The 22649-nt window shown below is 43.4% G+C and overlaps 1 protein-coding gene across 4 annotated transcripts in view; it reads left to right on the top strand.

Moving 5' to 3' along the window:
* Positions 1-22649, top strand: part of ate1 (arginyltransferase 1) — a 72903-nt gene that overhangs the window by 8424 nt on the left and 41830 nt on the right. For 2 of the 4 annotated variants that reach the window (XM_083695384.1, XM_083695386.1), the window contains exons 2-7: positions 13570-13633; positions 13899-13961; positions 14173-14276; positions 14417-14614; positions 19199-19398; positions 22009-22137. In XM_083695384.1, the coding sequence (XP_083551510.1) occupies positions 13570-13633; positions 13899-13961; positions 14173-14276; positions 14417-14614; positions 19199-19398; positions 22009-22137 (758 nt within the window). The remainder of the gene's footprint in view (positions 1-13569; positions 13634-13898; positions 13962-14172; positions 14277-14416; positions 14615-19198; positions 19399-22008; positions 22138-22649) is intronic. The other 2 variants (XM_083695385.1, XM_083695383.1) reach the window with 1 other exon arrangement.

Genomic DNA, 22649 nt, shown 5'->3' with positions numbered 1-22649 from the left:
TATTGCTAGGGTTAGGGTTGGGTTGTCTCAAGCATCTTATTTAGCATTTACCCTAAATTCTGCTCATACATGAGCATGGTCCCTCAAGTACCATATTTAGGGTTTTCCCTAATCATCATTTTGGCCCTCCCTGATTACATTTTTAGACCTAGATCGGTACTTCAATAAATCCCAAACATGTTGCAATGGGTCAGAGCAACCTCATGGAGCCTTCAATGTCTTATTCCACATGATACTGGTCTTAATCTGTGAAGTCAACAAATTTGATCTGGGAGACTCCTAATGAAGCTCCAAAAATGTTATTTGGGAGGTCAAATAAAGTTATTTGGACCAAGCCTACCCTTCAATTTAATGTGCTTTGAATCACATCCTCAGAATGGTTGAGGCCAAAAACATGATTCAACTATGTACATGCTCAGCAGACTCCTGATTAATGCAAGTGGGGGAGAACCTAAATGTTCTTTTAATTTATTTTAGCCAAATACTATATACAGTATGTTGCATGTGAATAATTTAAACCAAATTGTTTGATTACAGTATTTGTGTGATATCATCATAATATCTGTACTTTGCACATTTGTCATATTTATGCAATACAATTCATTCTGAATTAATGTCAAATTTGGGAAGATTTCTTTTTGACCTTGCAAAACAGCCCCTATAGCCCTTATCCATGCACTTCTTGGGGAATTGTTAGAAGTATTCCTTGTGCATAGAGTTGTATAGTTTGTTAAACTATGCTATCAAAGGTTTTTGTTTGGCATACGTTTGTGAAAAAATTGATTCTGTTACCATAGAATTGCCCCTCTGCAAAATGAAATAATTCTTTATTGTCTGCAACCGGTGTGGGAAGGATCCTAAGAATCTGTCTTAGGGTCACCACACCATATGTGTCATTGCACTCTTTCATAAATCCATTGATGTCCTTTTTGTAGGAGTGTGCTACATGTACAGTGCCTTCGGAAAATATTACCCCTTCACTTTTTTCCACAATTTGTTGTGTTATAGACTCAATTTAAAATGGATTAAATTAAAAGAATTTGCCATCAATCCACACACAATACCCTAGAATGACAAAGCGAAAACAGGTTTTTAGAAATTTCAGTACATTTATTCAAATTTAAATACCTCATGTACATAAGTATTCAGACCATTTGCTACAACACTCTTATAATTAGCCATTTAACAACAGAGTCCATTTTAATGCAAGAATAGTTAATTGTAATTTTAGAATGAATTTCTTTTTTTATAGGGCCTCTGATATGCATAGGAATCAATTACACACTGTGGATCAGGTTGTCATTTTAAACTGAGCAAATGGAGAGGAACAAATCTAATCACCATGCGACCCTGAGGAGACTTACAAAAATCTACAAAGTTGAATGGTGGAGAGGAAAAAGCACAGTTGATGGGACATCATCATCTCAGTCACTCTATAAAATTGGTCTATAACCAAGTGGCCAAAAAAAATCCCTTAATGGAAAATAATCTCTCATATCCATAATTGTGTTTACAACAATGAATTCAAGTGATACAGCAAAGAAAGTGGCTGGAAATGTGTTTATTTGGTTTTACTACAAATCAATAGGTTTGGTGCACCATCGCTCATGTGAAGAATAGTGGTAGCTGCATCAAGTTATGTGTATGTTTGTCAGGATCAAGAGAAAATTATGAAATTTGCCGAGTCCTAATCTACACAGTGTGTAATTGATTCCTATGCAAATCAGAGACCCTATAAAAACAAATGTCATTGTCAATAGAAGTTACTTGTGCCCCCTATATTTGTGTGATTTGCTGGCTTTGCCCAGACTTTCCCCACTGTACTCAACAACATTCCCACTGCTTTTCAGCTGTCCCTGTGGAAAAACCCTTCTGGAACCCTTTTAAGTTCCATGTAGAACCCTTTTGGGTTCTGTTACAACTCAGTTGTGACTGAGGAACGTAACAGGTTCCTTTTAGAACTCTGTGAAAAGGGTTCTCCATGGAACCCAAAAGGGTTTCTTAAAGCAGTGGTTCTCAAACTTTTTCAGCTGAGTACCCCCTTCACCGGCACAAAACATTTTGTTAGGCACTGAACGGGGGAACCAGGCGCGAATACAGAGTCGGACAAGCATAGAAGGTTTGGGTATTTAATGAGGGGATAAGGGTAGGGGGTAGTCTGGCAATGGACAGGCGGCTGGAAGGCAGGTAGCACCGGCAGCATGGAAGGGTATGCCGGTGGGTAGGTAGGCAGGCCGACGGGTAGGTGGAATCTGATACGAGGAACAGGGAGATCAGAGTTAGAACAGGTACAAAACACCAGTAGCTAATACGACGAAACGTAGTAACAAGCCTCAACGTAGTAAGGCTAGAAACTACCATCGGAACTAGTACAATCTAGCGATGAGTAGTTGGAAAGCCAGGGTAGATAACTGCATGGTGATGAGGTGATGGCCAAAAGGTGTGTATTGAGCAGGTGGAGAGAGAGAGACAGTGGAACCGGAGCCTGGTCACGCCCACATAGAACACCAACCCAACAGACAAGATGGACAAGGTGCACTGGCGCCCCTAGAGGGGCTGGGGGGTGTGACACATTTTTGGGAGAAAAAAAAAAGAAAATGAACATAAATAATGTATGTGCGTTCTATTTGGCAGTGTAAACATGAACATCAAAAGGGTGCATATACTCACAATTTAGTGGGAAACATGGGCCTGTGCTTCATTGATGAGTTTAGTCATTCTGGGTGGCAGGGAGGCAACTGCAGTGATCAGGCTCTTTTCCAGACATAGCTTGTTTCTTTGCTTTGTTTTAATTTGGGTCATTGCCGAAAAGGAGGTTTCACACAAATAAGTCGATCCAAATGGTAGTAGCTGCTCCAAAGCTTTCTTTCCCAGCTCAGGGTGTTCCTTCTTCACACACACCCAAAACTGTGTGAGAGTAGAGCTCTCAAACTTCATCTGTAGGCCATGGTCAGATGACACATCAATGAGATTTTCCTGAAGACTGGCAGGAAGCTTGATTCTCTTGCTTTCAGCCAAGAGAAATGGGTTTCTCACCCAGTCCAGCTGTGCAGATTTCTCTTGAATATCAGGGAAGTAAGAATTAAAACCACTAGTCAAGTTGGCCAAATGTCCCTCTATTATTGCCTTCACTGGAGCTCTATCCACATCCTCATTGGAAAGGAAAGCATCCACCTGAGGAAAGCAGGTGAAATCCCCTTCTGCACATGCCTTCTTCCACAGCTCTGCTTTCTTGAGAAAACCCCCCACCTTGTCATACAGGTTCAGAACGATAGTGTCCTTTCCCTGCAGAGACGCATTCAGTTCGTTGAGTTTGCTGAATATATCTGCAATATCGGATAGCTTTGCAAGCCAGTGCATGTCCTCAAACAAGGTGACATGGGGAGATCCATGGTCTCTCAGAAAGGTGCGCACTTCCGAGCGTAACTCAAACAGCCTGTTAAGTATTTTGCCTCGGGAAAGCCAGCGCACTTCTGTGTGGAGCAGCAGTTGCGTGTGTTCAGCGCCCATATGTTCACAGAGGCTGTGAAACAGTTGCGCATTAAGTGGCCTTGACTTGATGAAGTTAATGATCTTGACAGCGTCGTTCAAAACTTTGTGTAACTCAGGACTCATTCTCTTTGATGCCATTGCTTCCCTGTGTATGATGCAGTGATTCCACAGCACATCAGGGTTCTTCTCCCTCACTCGCGCAACCAGCCCTTTGACGCGACCTGTCATTGATGCGGCCTCATCAGTGCAGACACTTGTGCATGATCTCCAGTTCAGACCGTTTTCACCGAAGAATGCATTAACAACATCCTCTCCAGTTGTTTTCCCCTCCAAACTCTTGCAGAAAAGCACATGTTCACAAATGTCGTCAGTATCGACGTATCTCACAAAAGCAAGAAGCTGTGCCTGTCCACTGACATCAGTTGATTCATCCAGCTGGAGTGAAAATGAAAATGATTCGCCAAGTTTTCCCACTACATGATCAACGATGTCTGTGCCCATCGTATCAATTCTGCGGCTAACTGTGTCATTTGACAAAGGCACAGTTTTTTATTTGTCTGCTGCGGTTTTATCCAGCATCGTCTCCGCCAATACAATGGCGGCTGGAAGCAGCAGGTCTTCAGCTATGGTGAATGGCTTTTTAGCTTTAGCTACAAGCAAAGACACTGCATAAGAAGCCTCGAGTGCTTTGGCTGATGTTGTGGAGGCTTTTCGCATCACTTCTTGGGATGATCGGAAGTCGGAAAGTGTTCTCTTAAAAAACTCTGGTGGCTTACCGACATGACATTGGTGCTTTGTGCTTAGGTGTCTTTGGAGGTGGGCTGGCTTCATGCAACTGTTGGCTAGTTTCTCCCCACAAAAGAAGCACAACGCCAGGGGAGGGTCAGAGCATGTGGAGGTGAATCCCATTAAAATATATTCTTCTTGATATTGACGGAATTTGGGCGTTTCTGGATGAGCTTTCTTTTTCACTGGTTCTCCTTTCTCATTGCTGTCAGATGTGTTTTAACCACTTGTCCATTTTCTATTATCTAGATTTCAGAATTACTCAGGGTGAAAAAAAATGTATACAGTTAGCTAGCTGGCGCGAAAGTATTTTTTTGATTGACATACGTTATTGTCCCGAATGTGATATGCTCATTGCTTTTTTAAATAAAGATTTAGGCTATCAAACTTGTATGTTGGTACCCAGATTTAACTGATTTTATTAACGTGGGATTATTTTAGAATTGTCTATAACCAATACCTTAAAAAGTACAAAATGTTTCAGAGTACCCCCTGCAGTACTCCAAAGTACCCCTAGGGGTACGCGTACCCCCATTTGAGAACCACTGTCTTAAAGGGTTCTTCCACAGGGACAGCTGAAGAACCATTTTAGGCTTCTGTACAATAAGTTAATGTAGCCAATTCAGATATGGTAATTGAATGACCAGTTTTAATCACTTATTAATTCATTAACAAAATCTACATCAGTAAAAACACTACAAGTATTTGGTAGGTCTACCTATACTTCTTACTTTTGTTAACTTTCATTGTCCTCGCTCCTCATGAGGCAGAGAAATTTGAAATGATCTTCCACTTCGGTGGATTTTTGGTAACAGAATGATCTGGAGACTGGGCAATGATTATTAATCTTATAGAAGCCAAACCATTTCCTAAAAACTAAATATAAATGTTGATATGAGTTGACAGGGGTATATACTTTATAGTTATTGAGGTGTAATGTTATTCTGGTAAATGTTTTGTATTGAAATGACTTCATTTCCCAAAAATATAGACTCTTAGCTTTCATTTGACACCCAATTTGATATGCTCTGATGAATTTAACATTTTGATCCTTTTTTACATGGAACTGTCCGTAGGCTATGTTCTTTTGGTATAATGACGCGCATAACAAAACACAATAAAGTGCATATTATATAATTTAATTATTACATTTATAATGTAAATGTGACTCAACTCACCATAATGCAGAATCAGTGGGAGCACTGAGCTTGTTTCCCTGCAACGAGACGGACCAGACTACTCCGTAATCTCGTTTTGGTTGCTGTCACTGCAGAAAACCCCGCTTCACAAAGATAGGATGTTGGAAATGGAAACAGGGTTTTCATTACTTTTGTGGATATTATCTCAGGATATTCCGCCTTGACTTTAATCCAGAACGTTGGGAGATTTGATGTCTCAAACATACTTTTAAGGCCACCATCATTTGCGATCTCAAGCAGTTGGTCTTCTTCCAGCACGGACAAGGTCGATTCACCCGGCTTGTTCACAAATGGGTCGCGGATCCATTCCTTCCTAGTTCGCGGGTCTTTTGTGGTTGAAAAGTAACGCTCAAACTCTTTTAAAAGCTGAGATAGGTGATCGTGCAGCAGCTGGGAGAATCAAGGCCCAGGCCCAGTCTCTTCCAAAATCCCTGCTAATGTTTGAAACGTCAAATATTTTCACTCGCCGTCCCCACAATTCCAGTTGGCTTTGAATGCAGCCACTTTATCTGCCGACTTGAAGACAGTTGTCGTTCTCCCCTGAAGTGACAGATTGAGTTCGTTGAGCAAGTTGAATATGTCACACAAGTAAGCAAGTTTTGCGACCCATTCTGTACTAGTGAAATGTGCTGCAAGTAGTGACTGTTTTTCTAAAAGAAATCTATAAAGAGGCTCTCGTAACTCAAAAACTCTGGCCAGCGATCTACCTTTAGAAAGCCATCTCACTTCTGTGTATAAGAGAAGACGTTTGTGCTCCGCGTCCCATCTCCTCACAGAGCTGCTCGAACAGACGCGAGTTAAGGGCATGTACTTTGATGTGGTTAATAACTTTAATCACATCTTTCAAAACGCTGTTAAGTTCAGGTGACATTTTTCGGCTAGCCAGCATTTCTCTATGGATGACACGGTGCGTAGACTCACATTCAGACGCGACTTCTTTGACCAGAGTAGTGAAACCAGAAAGCCGTCCAGTCATGGCAGCCGCTCCGTCCGTGCATACACCGACACAAAATGACCAGTTTAGTTTTCCTGATATGTAATCATCCAAAGACTTGAATAGTTCTGCAGCTGTGGTGTTGGTTGGCAACAATAATGCACATAACATGTCCTCATGCACATCCTCCTGAAAAATATATCGCACAAAAACCAGCATTATTGCCTTGTTGTCAACGTGGGTAGACTAGTCAACCTGGATTGCGTACCACGGTGACTCATTAATCCTCTCTAACAATTGTGCCTCAATGTCCTCTGCTATTTCATCAATTCGTCTAGTTATGGTGCTAGCCGAAAGAGGAACCTGTGCTACCTGTTTAACTGCAGCCTCTCCTAAAAGTTCACAAATGTCCTTAGCGGCAGGCAGGATCAACTCTTCACCAATAGTGAAGAGCTTCTTAGCCTTGGCAATGCGGTTAGCCACTAAGAATGATGCTCACAGTGCAGACACATTTGATGTTGTGGTGGCCTTCAATAATTGCTTCTGTCCTTCGTGTTCACGTTTTTTTCTTTAAAAAAACTCCAAAAGCTTGTCTTTTAATCCAGGGTGCTTGATCTCTACGTGGCGAAGCAGTTTTGAAGGCTTCACGGCCTCGTTGCATAGCCGGTCGCCACATATTATACAGAGCGGGCTTGGGGCATGTGAATCACCTGTTGCGATGACGTAATTTAAGTAGGACTCTTGGTATTTTCTTTTAAATGCAGCTTTCTTTTTTTGGCAGTCTTGGAGTCTTCTGCTGGCTCATCATTGGGTCTTTCCCCCTTTTCAAAGAAGCTCTCCAGCAATGTTTGTTTTTTATTCATTTTGCTAGGGTTAGCTTGTGGGCTTAATTTAACGGTGCATGGAAAAAAACTGAGACAAATGCGGAAAAGAGGCACAGACGGAAGTGGTCATTTTTCAAAATAAAACACCCTGCACACTGCGATAGTCAATAAAATAAAAATGAAAACGTTTTTATTCTTTCTGTGCGGCCCGGTACCAAATGATCCACGGCCCGGTACTGGTCCGCGGCCCGGTAATTGGGGACCCCTGCTCTAGTGGAACTCAGGGAGAAAAGCATTGATATAAAAAGCTACTGTCCACTCTTGTTTATTAATGAAAGGATACTGTAGATCTCTGAGACATGGTCCTAGTGTGGACACTTTGTGAGTGAACCTTGAGTGAATGATCGATTAGACTACGCCCTCATGCCAACTGGTTAGAATGTGAGTCATTTGCTGAAGGTAGTGATGGCAGTGCGACACTGAAGCTTCGATACGTGCTTCAAACCCTGAACAACAATTCCATAGAACCACTGCTTCAAAGCTTGCTTTGGTGCGCAAAAAATCACGTGACATATGACGTCCGAAGCAGCAACTGCTTCATTGCCTGAATGAATCACCTGACTGGTTCGCGGTCCAATCAGGTGATTCACTGGCACTGCCTCGTCTCGATTCTGACAGGTGATAGGTTGCGACAGTTTTGAATTTGAGCGCCTCAACACTTTATAACCGCTCTAAACAATGCACAATTTGTGGGTTGTCGTAGTAGGTGCGTTGTTGGTATTGCGTTTGTATTCTCAGAGTGTTCTTCTTGTAATCTTTCAGTGTTCCCCATCCCACATAATCACCCCCTGCCATAGTTACACAAGCACACCCAACCTATGCCATATTTTCCCCAGCACTCTCTCCTCAATAACAATTCTTACTTTGCTGTCCGCAGAATGCCAACCAATGTAAAATATACAATACAAAAGAATATACAATATATACTAAACAAATGTACAAGACAGCAAAATTTAAGGCATAAAATAAGAATAGCAGCAATAATAATAATAAACAGTGCAAACGTAGCAGTGCAATTATGCAAACTGGTTATGAGGTAGTAGGGTTATATTAGTCTTAATATCCTATGGGTTGTTTAGGAGCCTGGTGGCAGTGGGAAAGAAGGAGTTCTTTAGTCTGGTTGTCCTGCATTTAACACTTCTGTACCTCCGGCCTGAGGGTAGAAGTGTGAACAGTCCATGCTGGGGGTGGGTGGGGTCCTTGAGGATGGAGGCGGCTCTCCTGTGGACTCTGCGGTGGTAGATGCTCTGCAGGGAGGGCAGTGGAGTCCTGGTGATTTTTCTCAGCGGTCTTCACCACTCTCTGCAGGCGTCTGCGGTCCATAGCAGTAGTGCTGCCGTACCACACAGTGATACAGCTAGTTAGGATGCTCTCAACAATGCAGCTGTAGAAGTTGCTGAGGATCTTGGGCGACATGCCAAACTTGTAAATAGAACATGATATTCAGTCTTAGTGTGTGTGTGCATCAAATAATTTTCAAAGCAAAGATACTTTAAATCCAAGGGTGATCAAAGCAAAGATGCTTCAGAACAAAAGATCTTTTCTACAAAAGTAAAGTAGTTTCTCCAACACTGCTCATTGAGGTGTGTGTGTGTGTGTGTGTGTGTGTGTGTGTGTGTGTGTGTGTGTGTGTGTGTGTGTGTGTGTGTGTGTGTGTGTGTGTGTGTGTGCAAGTCTGCCAGTGGATAGTTAAGTCTGTGTTGTGTTCAACATGTGTGTCCTGCTTGTCTGTGTGTGTGTGCGCGCGCGCGCACACACACACACACACACACACACACACACACACACACACACACACACTTAGCAACAGCCAATTAAAATGGTGTGCAGGTGTGCGCGTGAAACAATATATAAAAAAGCCAATTCTCGTGGAGCAACTGCCATAACTGAAACATTGCTGGAGTAAGTCACACAAGTCAACCCGATTTAAGTTGTTTTTACAACTTGAACATTTACGACTTGAACATGTACAACTTGAACACTCCATCACGGTGGATATCACCTCCTTTATTGCAGTTTTTTCCCCAGGGGCGAATGGCTGTCCACATTTCGCTATTAGCAGGGAAGTGTTGGAAGATGCGATCAGGCCACTCGCATTTTGGGTGGACTTCTCGCAAAGAGATCGCATAGTGTGGCGTTTGTTAAACCTCTATTTAGGCTCTGGAAAAACGACCAGCCCTATCCGGGTGGATCTTGTTGATATGCTCCTTTAGGCGTGAGGGTTTCATAGCCTCGTTGGAGAACACTTGCTTACATAGCAAACACATTGAAAGTTGAGAGTTGGATGGAGAGGCAGTAAACCCCAATTCCAGATAATCATCAGAATACTGTCTGCATTTTTTCTTGCTAGCTTGTGCCACTTTTGCAGTGATAGACACAAATACATATATGAAATATTATACTTACTGTCGGGCTCTGATTATGATGTTATTTGTATTTGTTTATGATTGTACATGAAGGATCAAGTCCGCGAAACTGCAGGGTGGCCCAAAACCCACTACCACTAGTCCCAAGATGACCCATGGGTGCACTGCACTATCACTATCAGCCAGGTAGCGCGTTCCAAAGCGTTTGTTTCCCTGACTGTACTGTTGCTGCTTCTCAGCACCTTTCCGATGCTGCTCTGATGCTGAATATTCGATCAGAGAAAGTCGCTGTTCTGTTTCCAATGCAAGCAAGCTGACAATATGCATTTAATGGCGATCTGAAGGATCAAGCCCAGACGTAGCAGGGCGGGTGCATAGAAAGCAAGCTGGCAAAACAAACATTGGAAACAGCTAATGATCGGCACAGAACAGCGACTTTATCTGATCGATTGTTCAAGCTTCGGAGCATCACCGGGAAGATGCTAAAAAGAAGCGACAATACAGTCAGTGAAAGCTGCGCTACCCTGCTGGTGCCGGTGGCATTGGACACGTCGTTAACGATAATATCAAAAGTAACTGGGATGGCTATGGCTGTCAAACAGATCCAAGTTTGTGTTTGGTGTTGGGCCATTATCCTATTGAAAACACAAAGGTTATTAAAATGCACATTTGGAAACAGAGAGCGGGCAACTTTATTAATGAAGTAGGTCTGACTACCACTACAAATCCAGCAACTGATTGCAATTACACACAATGTATAAGACCACACGGATTTATGATTTGTAAAAGGGCTGTTGTATGCATACTTCTAGAATCCTCTCTTGCTTTTGCTGGTTGACTCCTCATGTTGGTTGTGTAGCTTAACAATCATAACCCTTTCTAAATTAAAAAATGCAAGTCCAAAATACGAGACAAGGGTTAGGGTCTCTTTTCGGAAAAAATATATCTGTTTTGTAAACACATGGAGGCCCTACATAACTTACCCTACAAAACAAATTAAAAGATCGGTATGTCACATCCTTTTGATGTATTGTGTTTTTTGTACTCTAAAAAAAAAAAAATCTATTGTACTATGTAGAGACCATGTGCAAAATGCACTTTAAACTTAACTTGATAGTCTAACATTTTGCTGCATCATTCCTTTAATCCAGCGAATAGGCTGAAAAGCATTTACAGCACGTCAATCTTTTGATTAACATCAGGATACAAATGTGATGCATAAAATGTTAACTATTGCATTGGGATTTATGAAAAGCCCCATTAGACAGATCTACCGCCCCCCTCCTGGCTGTGCGCGGCTCAGCATCCCCCTGCAATCTCAAAACACCCCCGTTGAGAAACACTGATCTCATCATTCAGTGTCATAAAACCAAAACATCACCTGAGGACCATTAACAGGTGCAGCCAAATGCTAAGTATTGTACAGCGATAGTCAGCCAAGCATGATTTGCAAACTTCTGTAAAAAACAACTGCAAACTGCAAACCAGCCTGGCTTGATATGACAGAGAAAACACGATAAGCTAGGCCTAGCTTATAATCACAACAGTTCGGAGAAGGGCTTACAAGCTTGTTTCCTGTTGTTAACATTTTAGACACCACTGTGACTAATATGTATCATTATGAAATAATCTAAGCTTTGTATTGAACCGGATTGGACATGTACAAGCTAGGGTTAGCCATCCCAGTAATGTTTTAATGATGTTTTTTGGCTGAAACCATGAGAATTAAATCAAGATTGTTACACACCATTGTTACACACCACAAAAGTAGGTTTATCGCCAAATTTAAGAGTTTGAGGAGACTCCCTAAAAAGCTTAATGATGGTCAACTGACCCAACAGCCAAGCCTGTAGCAGTGTAGCCTCTAGGTCTAACTGTGGAAAACTGTTAATTCAGTCTAGATGCAATCTCTATTAATGGCAAGGTTTTTTAGTAATGTAACCCTTCCGTTGCTGGCAGACTTGCCATTGAGACAAGCTATTAAAGGCCATGTAAGACGATCGAAAGGGATTGTTGTGTGTGCGTGTTGTAACTCTGCAGAGGTGAGCGAGGGCGGGGATAGTAGGCTATTATATTAGGCAATCCTGCTCCAACACTAGCTGGCTATGCAGTCAATGAAGGAGTGCACAGAGAGAAAGAGCAGACTTGGCAGGGAGTGTAGCCTAAGAGTGTGCTAATCAGTGGTCAGGTACATAACCCCCAGCAGGGTGTGGGTAGGAAGGAAGCCTGCTGCCCTGTTTAATCCCACAGTGAGGTCAGCAGTGTAGTAGAGAGGGCACAGGTCTCCTGGGACCAGGGGCACATGTCAACTCAACCATACAACACCTCACTCACCTCAGTGAAAGAACATAAATGGTGCTGCTCTTTCATACATGTGTGCATCACTGGGAGTCTCTGTGTGGTAGGCAAGACGGATAGGCAGCCTAGTAATGAATAGTGAATTATTTGCCCCTGTCATGAGGACCTGCAATATTTCAGTCAGATGGTTACCAAAGACAATGTTAGGACATACAGTACGTGATTATATCTGACTGCTGTGCTATACAGCCTACGTGCAAACACACCCACCCACACTCCTTTCCCATCCTCCACCTGGGCAGTGAAGCCTTCTATCTAATCCTTTTGTTACTGTCTCTGTCATGCCCGAATAGAGCCCTTGCCTCCTCTTTAGTGATGGGGATCAGGTGTGACTGACACACAGGTGTGTGCCTGTTGTGTAGATATTATGCTCTGATAAGACTGCGCTTTGTTTCCATGACGACCGTCACACAACAACTGCTCAAGTTAATCTAGCCTATTTGTCTGGGCCACAAGGGTGAAATGATTTCCCTCAGTAGAATGATCTGCTTTAGGAGTTTTGTTTGGTTTGGCCTACTTTTAACTTGACATTCCTTAAAAAGAGCTCCACTTCTGCCTGCCACTGCTGTTTGTATTAGTTTGTTTATGATAGAGGGGATGTGAGCAGATACGGACACACACACACACACACACACACACACACACACACACACACGCACACACACAATAATGTGCCCCCCTCCCCATGTGTCCCTTACTGGATCCAGATGTTCATTATCCTCAGCTGGCTGACTGTGTACCTGTAGGCTAGAGCAGACAGACACAGAGACAGGCTCATAGCAGCAGGGAGGTGGAGATTAGCTCCAATCATCTAGTGCTCTGTTGTATCACACTGCCGGTGCTCTCTCTCACACACTCTGGGGGCTCCTCCAATCTGGCTACACCACTCTCCTGGGACAGGATACTGTGTGTGTGTGTGTGTGTGTGTGTGTGTGTGTGTGTGTGTGTGTGTGTGTGTGTGTGTGTGTGTGTGTGTGTGTGTGTGTGTGTGTGTGTGTGTGTGTGTGTGTGTGTGTGTGTGTGTGTGTGTGTGTGTGTGTGTGTGTGTGTGTGTGTGTAGGTCATGAGTTGAAGCAGGGAGCTCAGATCTCTGTTCTGGGAAATGGGGCCCAGGTTTCTGTAACATCCCAGAGGTCTCTGTTTCCATCACTGCCCTGAAGCACTGTGGGAAATATGACCTCCCATGGGACAGGCTCTGAGATTCTAGAGTTGGAAATGGAAGTGTGAGTGTCTCAGTAGGCTACACACTGCACAAGGAAAAGCTCAAAGTATTGGATGTGTCTAACATAGACAATAGAACAGCTGTGTTCTATCTCTATGTTGTCTAATAACTTATTCCTTGTTCTCAAAGACGAAACAAGAAACTTAAATGAAATTATACTTTTTCTTTCTTTCTTTCTTTCTTTCTTTTTTTCTCATATGTGGAACAGTTGGGTTATTTCTCGGTCTTACAGCTTGCCTTCTGTTTATCAGCCTCATATCAGTGTCATAAGATGCCCTCTAACATGCCCGCTAACACATGCCTGTTCCTCTCCTCATGTGTTCTCTAGGGATGTGGTCCCATACCATGACTGTACAAGACTACCAGGACCTTATAGACAGAGGATGGAGAAGGTAAGCCATAGCTGACCCCAGACCCACACACTGTTATGCTGCAGTATATCATCTAGGCCTAAATGTTGTGACTCAGCAGCTTAGCCCCCCTGCTGAATGGTGTTATGGCTACAATGTTTAGTTGCTAAACATTACCTCTGTCCCTCGAATAGTGAGTGCCAAAGGTCTTATGTATGATGTCTGACTGACTGACTGTGTGTGTGTGTGTGTGTGTGTGTGTGTGTGTGTGTGTGTGTGTGTGTGTGTGTGTGTGTTTCCTCCACAGGAGCGGGAAGTATGTTTACAAGCCCATAATGAACAAGACATGCTGTCCACAGTACTCCATCAGGTAAAGACTGTTACTCTGGCCCTACTGATGTCCAAACCTACCAGAAAGTCATTCCTTATTCTAGTTTATTCTATAGTTTTTTTAAGGAGCAGAGCTGTCTGTTCTCCCTATATGAGCATTTGTTGAATCCTGATGACTTTTTACTCTGTTACTATGCACAATATTCAAACATCAAAGTGTACACTAACTCACTAATATCCGGTCCATGCAGGTGCCATGCCTTGAACTTTCAGCCATCCAAAACCCAGAAGAAGATCCTAAAGAAGATGAGCAAGTTTCTGTCCAAAGGGGAGATGCCAACAGAACAGTGTGATGGTGAGCAGAGATTTGCTACTGTAAGAAAACCACATGTATGCAGAGCTATGTTTGAGTATAATTTGATATGGCAGGGCTGCTCTGTACAGTATGGAGCCCTACTGTTCCAGTGTAACTGATTATGGTTGTGTGCTGGACAGGGGAGCCTATGGACTCTCTCTGTGAGGAGGGGGGGCCGCGAGACTCTGCCAAAGTTCACCATTCTGAAGTGGAGGGTCCTGTTGTCATGGCCATTCAGAAGGTGGAGGTGGACTCCAAACAAACGGCGCCTGAAACGGCTCAAAATGACTCAGCCTCTGTCCCAGACGTGAGGGAACCAGTAACAACCCCCAAACCAGGTGAGTTTAACCACAAGAAGTTAAGAGGGCAGGTCCATCCATAACCTGTGAGCTGCTTCTTTGCTTTGTTGCATTATCTGAAATCCCAGGTCAGATTGGTAACTAATGTCTTACCCATTTATTATTCATGCCACCTCTCTACTCCTCAGCTTTCATGCTATATTGGAATGCAAGGGTAGATGTAAGTACACCAGCTGGACAACAGGGGGCAGCAGTCTCCCATGAATGGAGTTTGCTGGCTTTGAGGTCTATGAATGGAGCCAGTGCCTCTACTGTAATTTCATGAATGAGGCTCAGTGGAGACTATCTAGGATGGGAATCCCCAGACTCTGCAATGTAGGATATCCTGAGAGACAAACCATCAAGAATAAAGAAGACTCATGTGGATGTATAGTAAACACTTATTAGACAAGGGAAGCAGTACTTCAAACAACTGCTCATGTTTCAGCTTTTGATGGATCTCTATCACAGTGGACCAGGGAAGCCTGGTATCCTGGTACTGTAGAAGCAGACACAGACATAAACACAGACAGGAGCCTGGGTATTCAGATCTGTCCACTGCACCACTCACTAACACTAACATTATACAGTAGAGATGTGGTAAAGTGGAGTGCCATGTTCTCCTCTCCTCTCTGAATAAGCCCTTTTTGGACGTCAAGGAGGGGGGAAACAGGAAGGATATAGTGTAGCCCCCCAAAGGAAGAACCAGGGCCTTCTCCACTCCCACAGCCCACCTCTCTGAAACAGAAAACACCTGGACACAACTCTACTGTAGTTTTATGACAACATGACTTTATTGCTTTGGTCTTGTTCCAGAACTGAAGAAAACACTGTTTCCCTCTGTGGTAAAGGTATAGCCTGAGGTAGATGGAGAAGCAGGGATGTGTGGGAGGGAAATTGTTACTCTGCTTATTTTGCAACACCTTTATATGATTCTATAGTTGATGAGATGTAAAATAGTCAACTGTGTTATTTAGCTATTTAGAGAAAACTGCTTGACTTCTAAAGTGCAGCTGGTGTGTGTGTCTGTATATGAGGGTGTGTTCCAGTGTTTATATGAGTGTACTTTCTGAAAAGTGTGTGTGAGAGAGTGGTGGAGGTGACAGAAAGAGTTTGTGAGGGTAAGGACAGGTTGTTAAACCCCTGTACTCTCTGCCACGCCCCATGCTTGTGTTCGTCCTGTCATAAAGGCACCAGTATCAGCGCTAGGCAGTACTGAGATGACACAGCTGACTCTTCCCATAGAGAGCATCAGAGTGTGTGTGCGTGTGTGAGCCAGAAATCCAGTCTGTGTACGCAACTACACATCTGAATATGAGAAAGTATTCCTGTGTTTATATGACTGAACTTTCTGTAAAAATGTACTTGTGTGTGTTTGCAGCTTGGGAGGCAGGGAGAGTGCAATAGTTTTTTATGAAGTGTTAACTGCTGGAGGGGAATCTGTCTTCCACAGGAACAGATCTGTCAAAGTTTATCTCCACCTTGGCTGCATGCTTTATCCTCCCCTCCTGAGTGCTGTGTGTGTGTTTGTGTGCTTGTGTTTAATGTGAGATGTAGAGGGTGAAATGTATATCTGTATATTGAATGTATATATTATGATGTAAGTGAGGGAGAGAGAGAGTCATGGTGTGGACAGGACAGAACAGGGTGATGTGAATGGGGCTGATGTGTTTGTGGATCAGTCAAACAGTTTGCTGAACATAGACCAGGCCATGGCTCTGGTGGAATCCCTGTGACCACTCTATCTTGACCTGTCCGTGTTTATGCTCAACTGGAGGAAAACCATTTGACCGTGCGGTGCTCGTGCTGTCACACCTGCTCTGTGTTTATACCGTCTGCTAAGAAACTCTTTAAAGTCACCTTGAAAGACTAACAGGAAATGGGGAGAATGTGTGTATACAGAGAAAGGAGATAATACTCTCCTCAGTCACGCCTCAAATCGCGTAGGAATGACGCCGCTGGTCGGAAGATAATGCATAGTGTCCCTGCCTCTCTCTCTAGGGGGTGTCCGTACAGAGTGACGCTGGGGGAGAGAGTGAATGAGCTCTTGGTGGCGGCTGGCAGCGGGACAGGCAGGAAATGGTCCTCGTTTCCTTATTGCTCCAAACAGGATGTGGGCGTGTAAACTGTTGACATGGGATGCCTGGAGCACTCGAGGGGCTGGCGGGGGGCCAGGAGAACTGGGAGGAATTGAGTTACTGGTGCTGCACTGTAGAATATACACACCAGTCTGATATGTCTCTGTCTGCCTATCTTTGCAGTGTTTAGGTATGTGTGCATGTACAATGCCCTACGTAAGTAATGGGACAGTGAAGTATGTTTTCTTCTTTTGGCTCTACACTGCAGAAGTTTGGATATGAAATTATAGTAGAGATTGTCAGCTTTTATTTGATTGTATTTGTGTACATATTGGTTTCAGCATTCAGAAATTGCAACATTTTTTAGGCATAGTCCCCCTATTTTAGGGTACCCAATAGTAATGGGACAATTGGCTTGACAGGTGTTTCTGGTAAGTCAGGTGTGTTCTGTCACATCATTTGTGCAGGCATAACAAAGCTGTCAATGTCTAGTATTGATTCTAGGCATTTGCATTTGCCTTTAGAGTCTGCTATTGCTGTCTGTCAACATGAGGACCAAAGTGGTGTCAAGGCTGAAAAAGCAGAAACATAGCCAAAAACTTAGGCTTGAAAAAAAATCAACAGTCTGGAGCAAAATCAACAGTTTGGAACATCATTATAAAAAAACCCTAACCCTAAAAAGCTCAGTAATTGAAAACGGACTGGTAGGCCAAGGAAGACATCCACCGAAGAATGCTCATAATAATTAAGAAAACCCCCAAAACAATGGTCCCACAAATCAATGGTCAATGTGTCAGAGACTACCATCTGCAGAATACTTCACCAGCCATATTACAGACGCTTCACTGCAAAGTGCTAACCACTAGTAAGGATGGTCAGGTTACAGTTTGCTAAAAAGTGCTTAACAAGCCTGCAGAGGTCTAGAAAAAGGTCTTGTGGACAGATAAGATGAATATTATCATGTACCAGAATTATTGCAAGAGGAAAGTTTGGAGGAAAAAGGATCTGCCCAAGATTTACAGCATAGCACCTTATCTGTGAAACATGATGCAGGGGGTGCTAGATTTGGGCATATATAGCTGCCACTAGAACTTGCTAACTTGTCTTAATTGATGATTGTAACTGCTGACGTCAGCAGCAGAATGTACTGAGAAAAATCTTGTCTGCTCGAGCACAAGGAAATACCTCCAAATTCATTGGATGGTGCTTCATCATACAAGTAAGACAATGACCCAAAACATACTGCCATAGCAACTAGGGAGTTTTTTTAGAGCCAAAAAGTTCTTGACTGGCCAAGTCAATCTTCAGATTTAAATCCAATAGAACATGCATTTAATTTCCCGATGATAAGATTTGAGGCAAAAACACCTAAAAACAAACAACAACTGAAGATGGCTGCAGTATAGGTCTGGCAGAGCATCACCAGAGGTGATGGTGGTGGGTTCAATGGGTCGCAGACTTCAGGCAGTTATTGCATGCAAATGATTGTTGACCAAATACTAAACATGAGTGCTTATTTTGTACATTTGATAAATCTGTCCCAGGGGACTATACATAAAATTGGTGCAATTTCAGAATGGTGAAACCAATAAAAGCAAAATCTCTACTTTAACATCATAGTAGTTGTTTGACTTCAAATCCCAACTTTTGGTGGGTAGAGCCGAAAGAAAAAATGCTTCACTGTCCCATTACTTACCAACAGAATAGTTGTCTCAACCACAACAGTCTTATCTGTAAGAGATGTGTGTATACAGTGGCATTAAGCTGGTCTGTAGATTTGTGTATAAGCTACTGCTCTTGTGGTTGCTACGCCCTCTCTCTCTGAGGTCAGCATTCACACACCCCTCTGCCTGAGGTCCCCTGTGTGAAGTGGAGTAACTAGCTGACATGAGTGCTGCCGTTTCCCCTCTTAACCTGCTGCCCCGTCCAAACCATCCAGGATCTTCTCTGTCATTAGGAAAGTCCCCTGAGGGCAAGGTGCTGCCATCTCTTATGCTTTCATTTGAAACTAGAAGTGTCCACAAAAAGCATGAGAACCACTTGGAATCGACAAACAAAGCCCATGTTGTTTCATAGGTCTTGGAGCGATGATGTCATGTGAAGAGTATTGAGGGGGGGAAAAGAAAATGACTTTCATGTATCTCGATGTATTGGATTGAGGTGGGGGTGCTAGGGGGAAGCCATCGCAAGCAGCTAAAAGTTACCACCCCTGTCTCACTACCGTGTGAAACCTTGTGCAGAAGACTGTATGAAGGGGAAACTTGTTCTCCTGTTCCATAAGGCAGTAATTGAGTTATTTTTTATAATGCTGGCTTCCTCTTTCATGCACTTTTTTCTTCTCTCACCTTGAAACGCTTTCGAAATGCCATACCCCAAGGTTGTCTTTGTAGTGAAAATGGATTAAGATGTGTTTTTGTAACCTCTCAAGCTCAAGCCCCCAATGGAAACTCTCTCTCCTATTCCTAACAACTCCTTTCTTCCCTCTCTCCTCTCTGTGGTGTTTCAGGTATTGGAGCAGACCCCAGCCGGCCGCTGTGTCGGAAGGCCAAGGACCTGAGAAAGGAGCGACGCCTGCAGAAGGAGCAGAAGAGACAGCAGGAGGGCAGAGTCTCTGCCCCTACCACACCCACTCAGCCTAGCCAAGCCAAAGCCCTGGAGGAGTTGATCAGCGAATCCCTGCCTGACAGTCCTCTGCACCGCCTTGAGGTCTGAATATACTGTAACCCCTAGTACCATGGAACTGGATAGTCGTAAGCAATATGTTGATGGGCTCCATATTGCTTAGACCTATCCAGTTCCAAGGGATTGTTTTCAGACCAGACAAGAGGGCCCTCTTCCCTAAACCCAGTGACTTCACCATGCATGCCTGTGGGGAGGATTGTGCCAGAGCAGTGGAACATCCAGCACAACATGAACTCAACCAAATGACAGCACACACTGGGTTAGGTTACCCCACTAATCCCACCACATTAAACCAACGCTCAGAGCTCAGCCTGTTTATAGGAGATGGCAATGAACTTTTGGCTTGGGGATGTACAGTATGTATGAGAGACCCTTTCCTTGGTATTGAGCCATTGTCACTTCTGATGAGGTTGGGAGAGTGACGTCAGCTTGGGTTAAGACCCTATGAGCCAGGCCTTGTGATGAGCCAGTCTGTCTCATCCAGGTCTCCTGGGACAAGACGAGGCAGACCCATCTTCCAAACAGCTAATTTTAGCTGATTGGATTAGTTCGATTGGCTGTGATTACTCATTCAATTACCTTAAGTGGATGTACACACAAGGCCATCCCTCTCAACTGAAGGTTAATTGGGCATTTTGCAAGTTGGATGATTGAGAGACGTGGGGGGTTTATCTTCAGTAAGTGAGGGATACTGTAGGGTTAAGATTGTATTAAGATTAGTGAATCTGCTTTCCCCCAACCAACACTGGATGATTTTGAGAGTCTTGGGACTTCAGTAGTTGTTGAGTGAGCTGTGGAGCAGCGGCAGAAACTAAAGGGCTTGGATACAGGGCTATTTTGAATGAGACTAGATGTTTACACCAGTGCAATGAAAAACACTCCACTTCATCAGGAGCACAACTGTTAAACATGTCAGCCTGTGTGAATGATGGAGTCACAGTCATTAAGAGAGGAGTAGGAGTAAAGAACACTGTATACATGTACATATGGGCCCTATGAGAAAGGAGGAGAGAGGGGTTCTAGGGCCGCTTCTGTTGATAGACAAACTGACCTGTGGGAATATTTACCATGGCTTCTCCTATGACCAAGGCCCTGTCAGCTCTGTTCTAGTGATGCATTATAGGATGTGTGTAGCATTTCTCCCCTCTCAGGTGAGGATTTTTGTCTCCCACTCACTCCGTCACTGGATTTCTATGCCCTTCAGCAATTGTTACTTTTTTAGTTAATACTGCTACCCTCTCTCTTACACACCCATGTTTGGGCATTTGCCTTCCTTTCTGTTCATCAAACTAAACACATTCTGTAGTTGTGTATTTATCAAAGTGAACAAGGTATGATATCCCACAGAGTTCTTAATGCAGAGCAGCACACAGCAGCTTCTTAAAGGGGGCTTTAGAAGGTCAACATCTCTCATTTTAATTAACTGTACACCCAAGCTGCTGGTATTAAGTGGCATTATTTCAACATTCTTGAAACGGTTCAGTGTTAGTCTGTTGGTGCAGTATCACAAGACTGTTATGAGAGTGTTGAGTTTTAGCCAAGCTATCCAGGCTCTGGTGCGGTGTTGGCTGAACACAATTTCAGCATATCAAAGGATATCTCTCGAGTTTTAGAACTAAATTAAAAAGGCCTTACTTACTATTATCTTTTACGTAAGAGTCCAACCTCTTTGTTTGAATATACCACAAGTGTGCCAAGCAGTCATATGAGAGGCCTGTTCTAGTCCAACTCAAACAACCCGGGGGTTGAATTCCCTTGCATGCATTTGGATTCATATGGCGAAGGCAAGTTGTCCAACAAAAGCTCAAAGACAAAGAGATGTTTAATTAACATTAAGCTGGGAGATGTGAAAGGTGAATTCTCACATTCTCTGAGATACTAGCAACACACTGATGGTTATGCATGCTTAACAAATCCTTTTAGCTTCCTATTTGTGGCTGTTTTAAACTAGGTCTAATCCTCCCCAATACTGACATGATATGGTGAAGCACTGGAAATAGGCTTTACACACATGCAATGTTGTTGAGTGATCACTTTGTATTTCAGGAGACCAACCCAGGTAAAAGCTATTTCTCTTCAACAATGCTGACAAACTCTTGTGCTATTTGCTCTGTTGTCATGTTCTCATCTGTGACTCTACTGGTCTCCATGGAGATGGACACAGACACACCCTCCTCTGTTATTCACCTTATTCTCAGCAACAATCACATATAGAGATGGACAAGACAAATACTTGTTATGCTTTCCCCATTTGAGATATTGTCACTGACAGTGGTCTAACTAACCCACTGGGGAAGTGTGGACTGAGGTAGCTTTGAAGACTACTTCCCCCCTCTTCTCAAAAATAACTTTGCTTGATATAATACAAGAAGAAAGAAGAGAGGGGATTTTTAAGAACCTCTCAGTACCTAATCAGTAACAGTCAGCCAACTCTGCCATATTTAGACTATAGATGGAGGTTGTGTTTTTGTCCCTCTGCAGACAAGTAATCTCTCCTTTCACTCTCACTCCCTTCTCTCTCTCTTTTGTTCTGATGTGTGATGATTGTGTCCTATTATGGAGATTTGTCTCCACTTTTGATGCCACTCTTAATGTTTGTTATTTCAACCCTTCTCTGCCCATCCGCTTCTGAAGGTGAGGCTAGTGCGCTCCAACCCCCCCAGTTCACAGTTCAAAGCCTCTTTCGACGCCTCCTACCAGGTGTACAAAATCTACCAGATGGCCATTCACAAGGACCCTCCAGACAAGCCCTCCGAGAGCCAGGTCAGGGGTCAGGGGGCAAGGGTCAACCTACTCAAGGGGAACAGGGAAGGGAGAGATGGAGGGAGAGGGTGGAGATCTGCTTTGGGTACCAGTGTTGAAAGGAAATAGAGAGTTGTCTCATCGCCTCCAAGACTTTGTTTCACAAACAAAGTCAGAGGCTTTTGATAAATGTCTTGAAACAAATGTTCTCCTGTAGTTGCCAGATATTATACAGAGTCTGGTGTGTGTGCCATCCAAGGTTGTAATTAAAAAATGAAGGGCATTCTAAGTTAAAGGAAGACAAAATAAATGCTGGGGATTGTGAAGGGCTGAGGGGAAACTTGGAATTAGGTCACATAAAACATCACGTAGTGGAAAAAGAGGTGGTTAAAAGAGGGAGGAGAAAAGGTCTGTGTGAGTGAATGAAGGTTTGACGATTAGAGGTGTGTGTGTGTGCATGTGTTTGCGTGTGTGAGAGAGTGTGTTTGCGTGTGAGGAGAAGGGGAAGGAAATGAGGGGATAATGTCCCATAC

The sequence above is a fragment of the Argentina silus genome, assembly GCF_951799395.1.
Source record: "Argentina silus genome assembly, chromosome: X".
Classification (NCBI taxonomy): domain Eukaryota; kingdom Metazoa; phylum Chordata; class Actinopteri; order Argentiniformes; family Argentinidae; genus Argentina; species Argentina silus.
The sequence above is the reverse complement of the archived record's forward strand: the minus strand, read 5'-3'. Positions and strand labels throughout refer to the sequence as shown.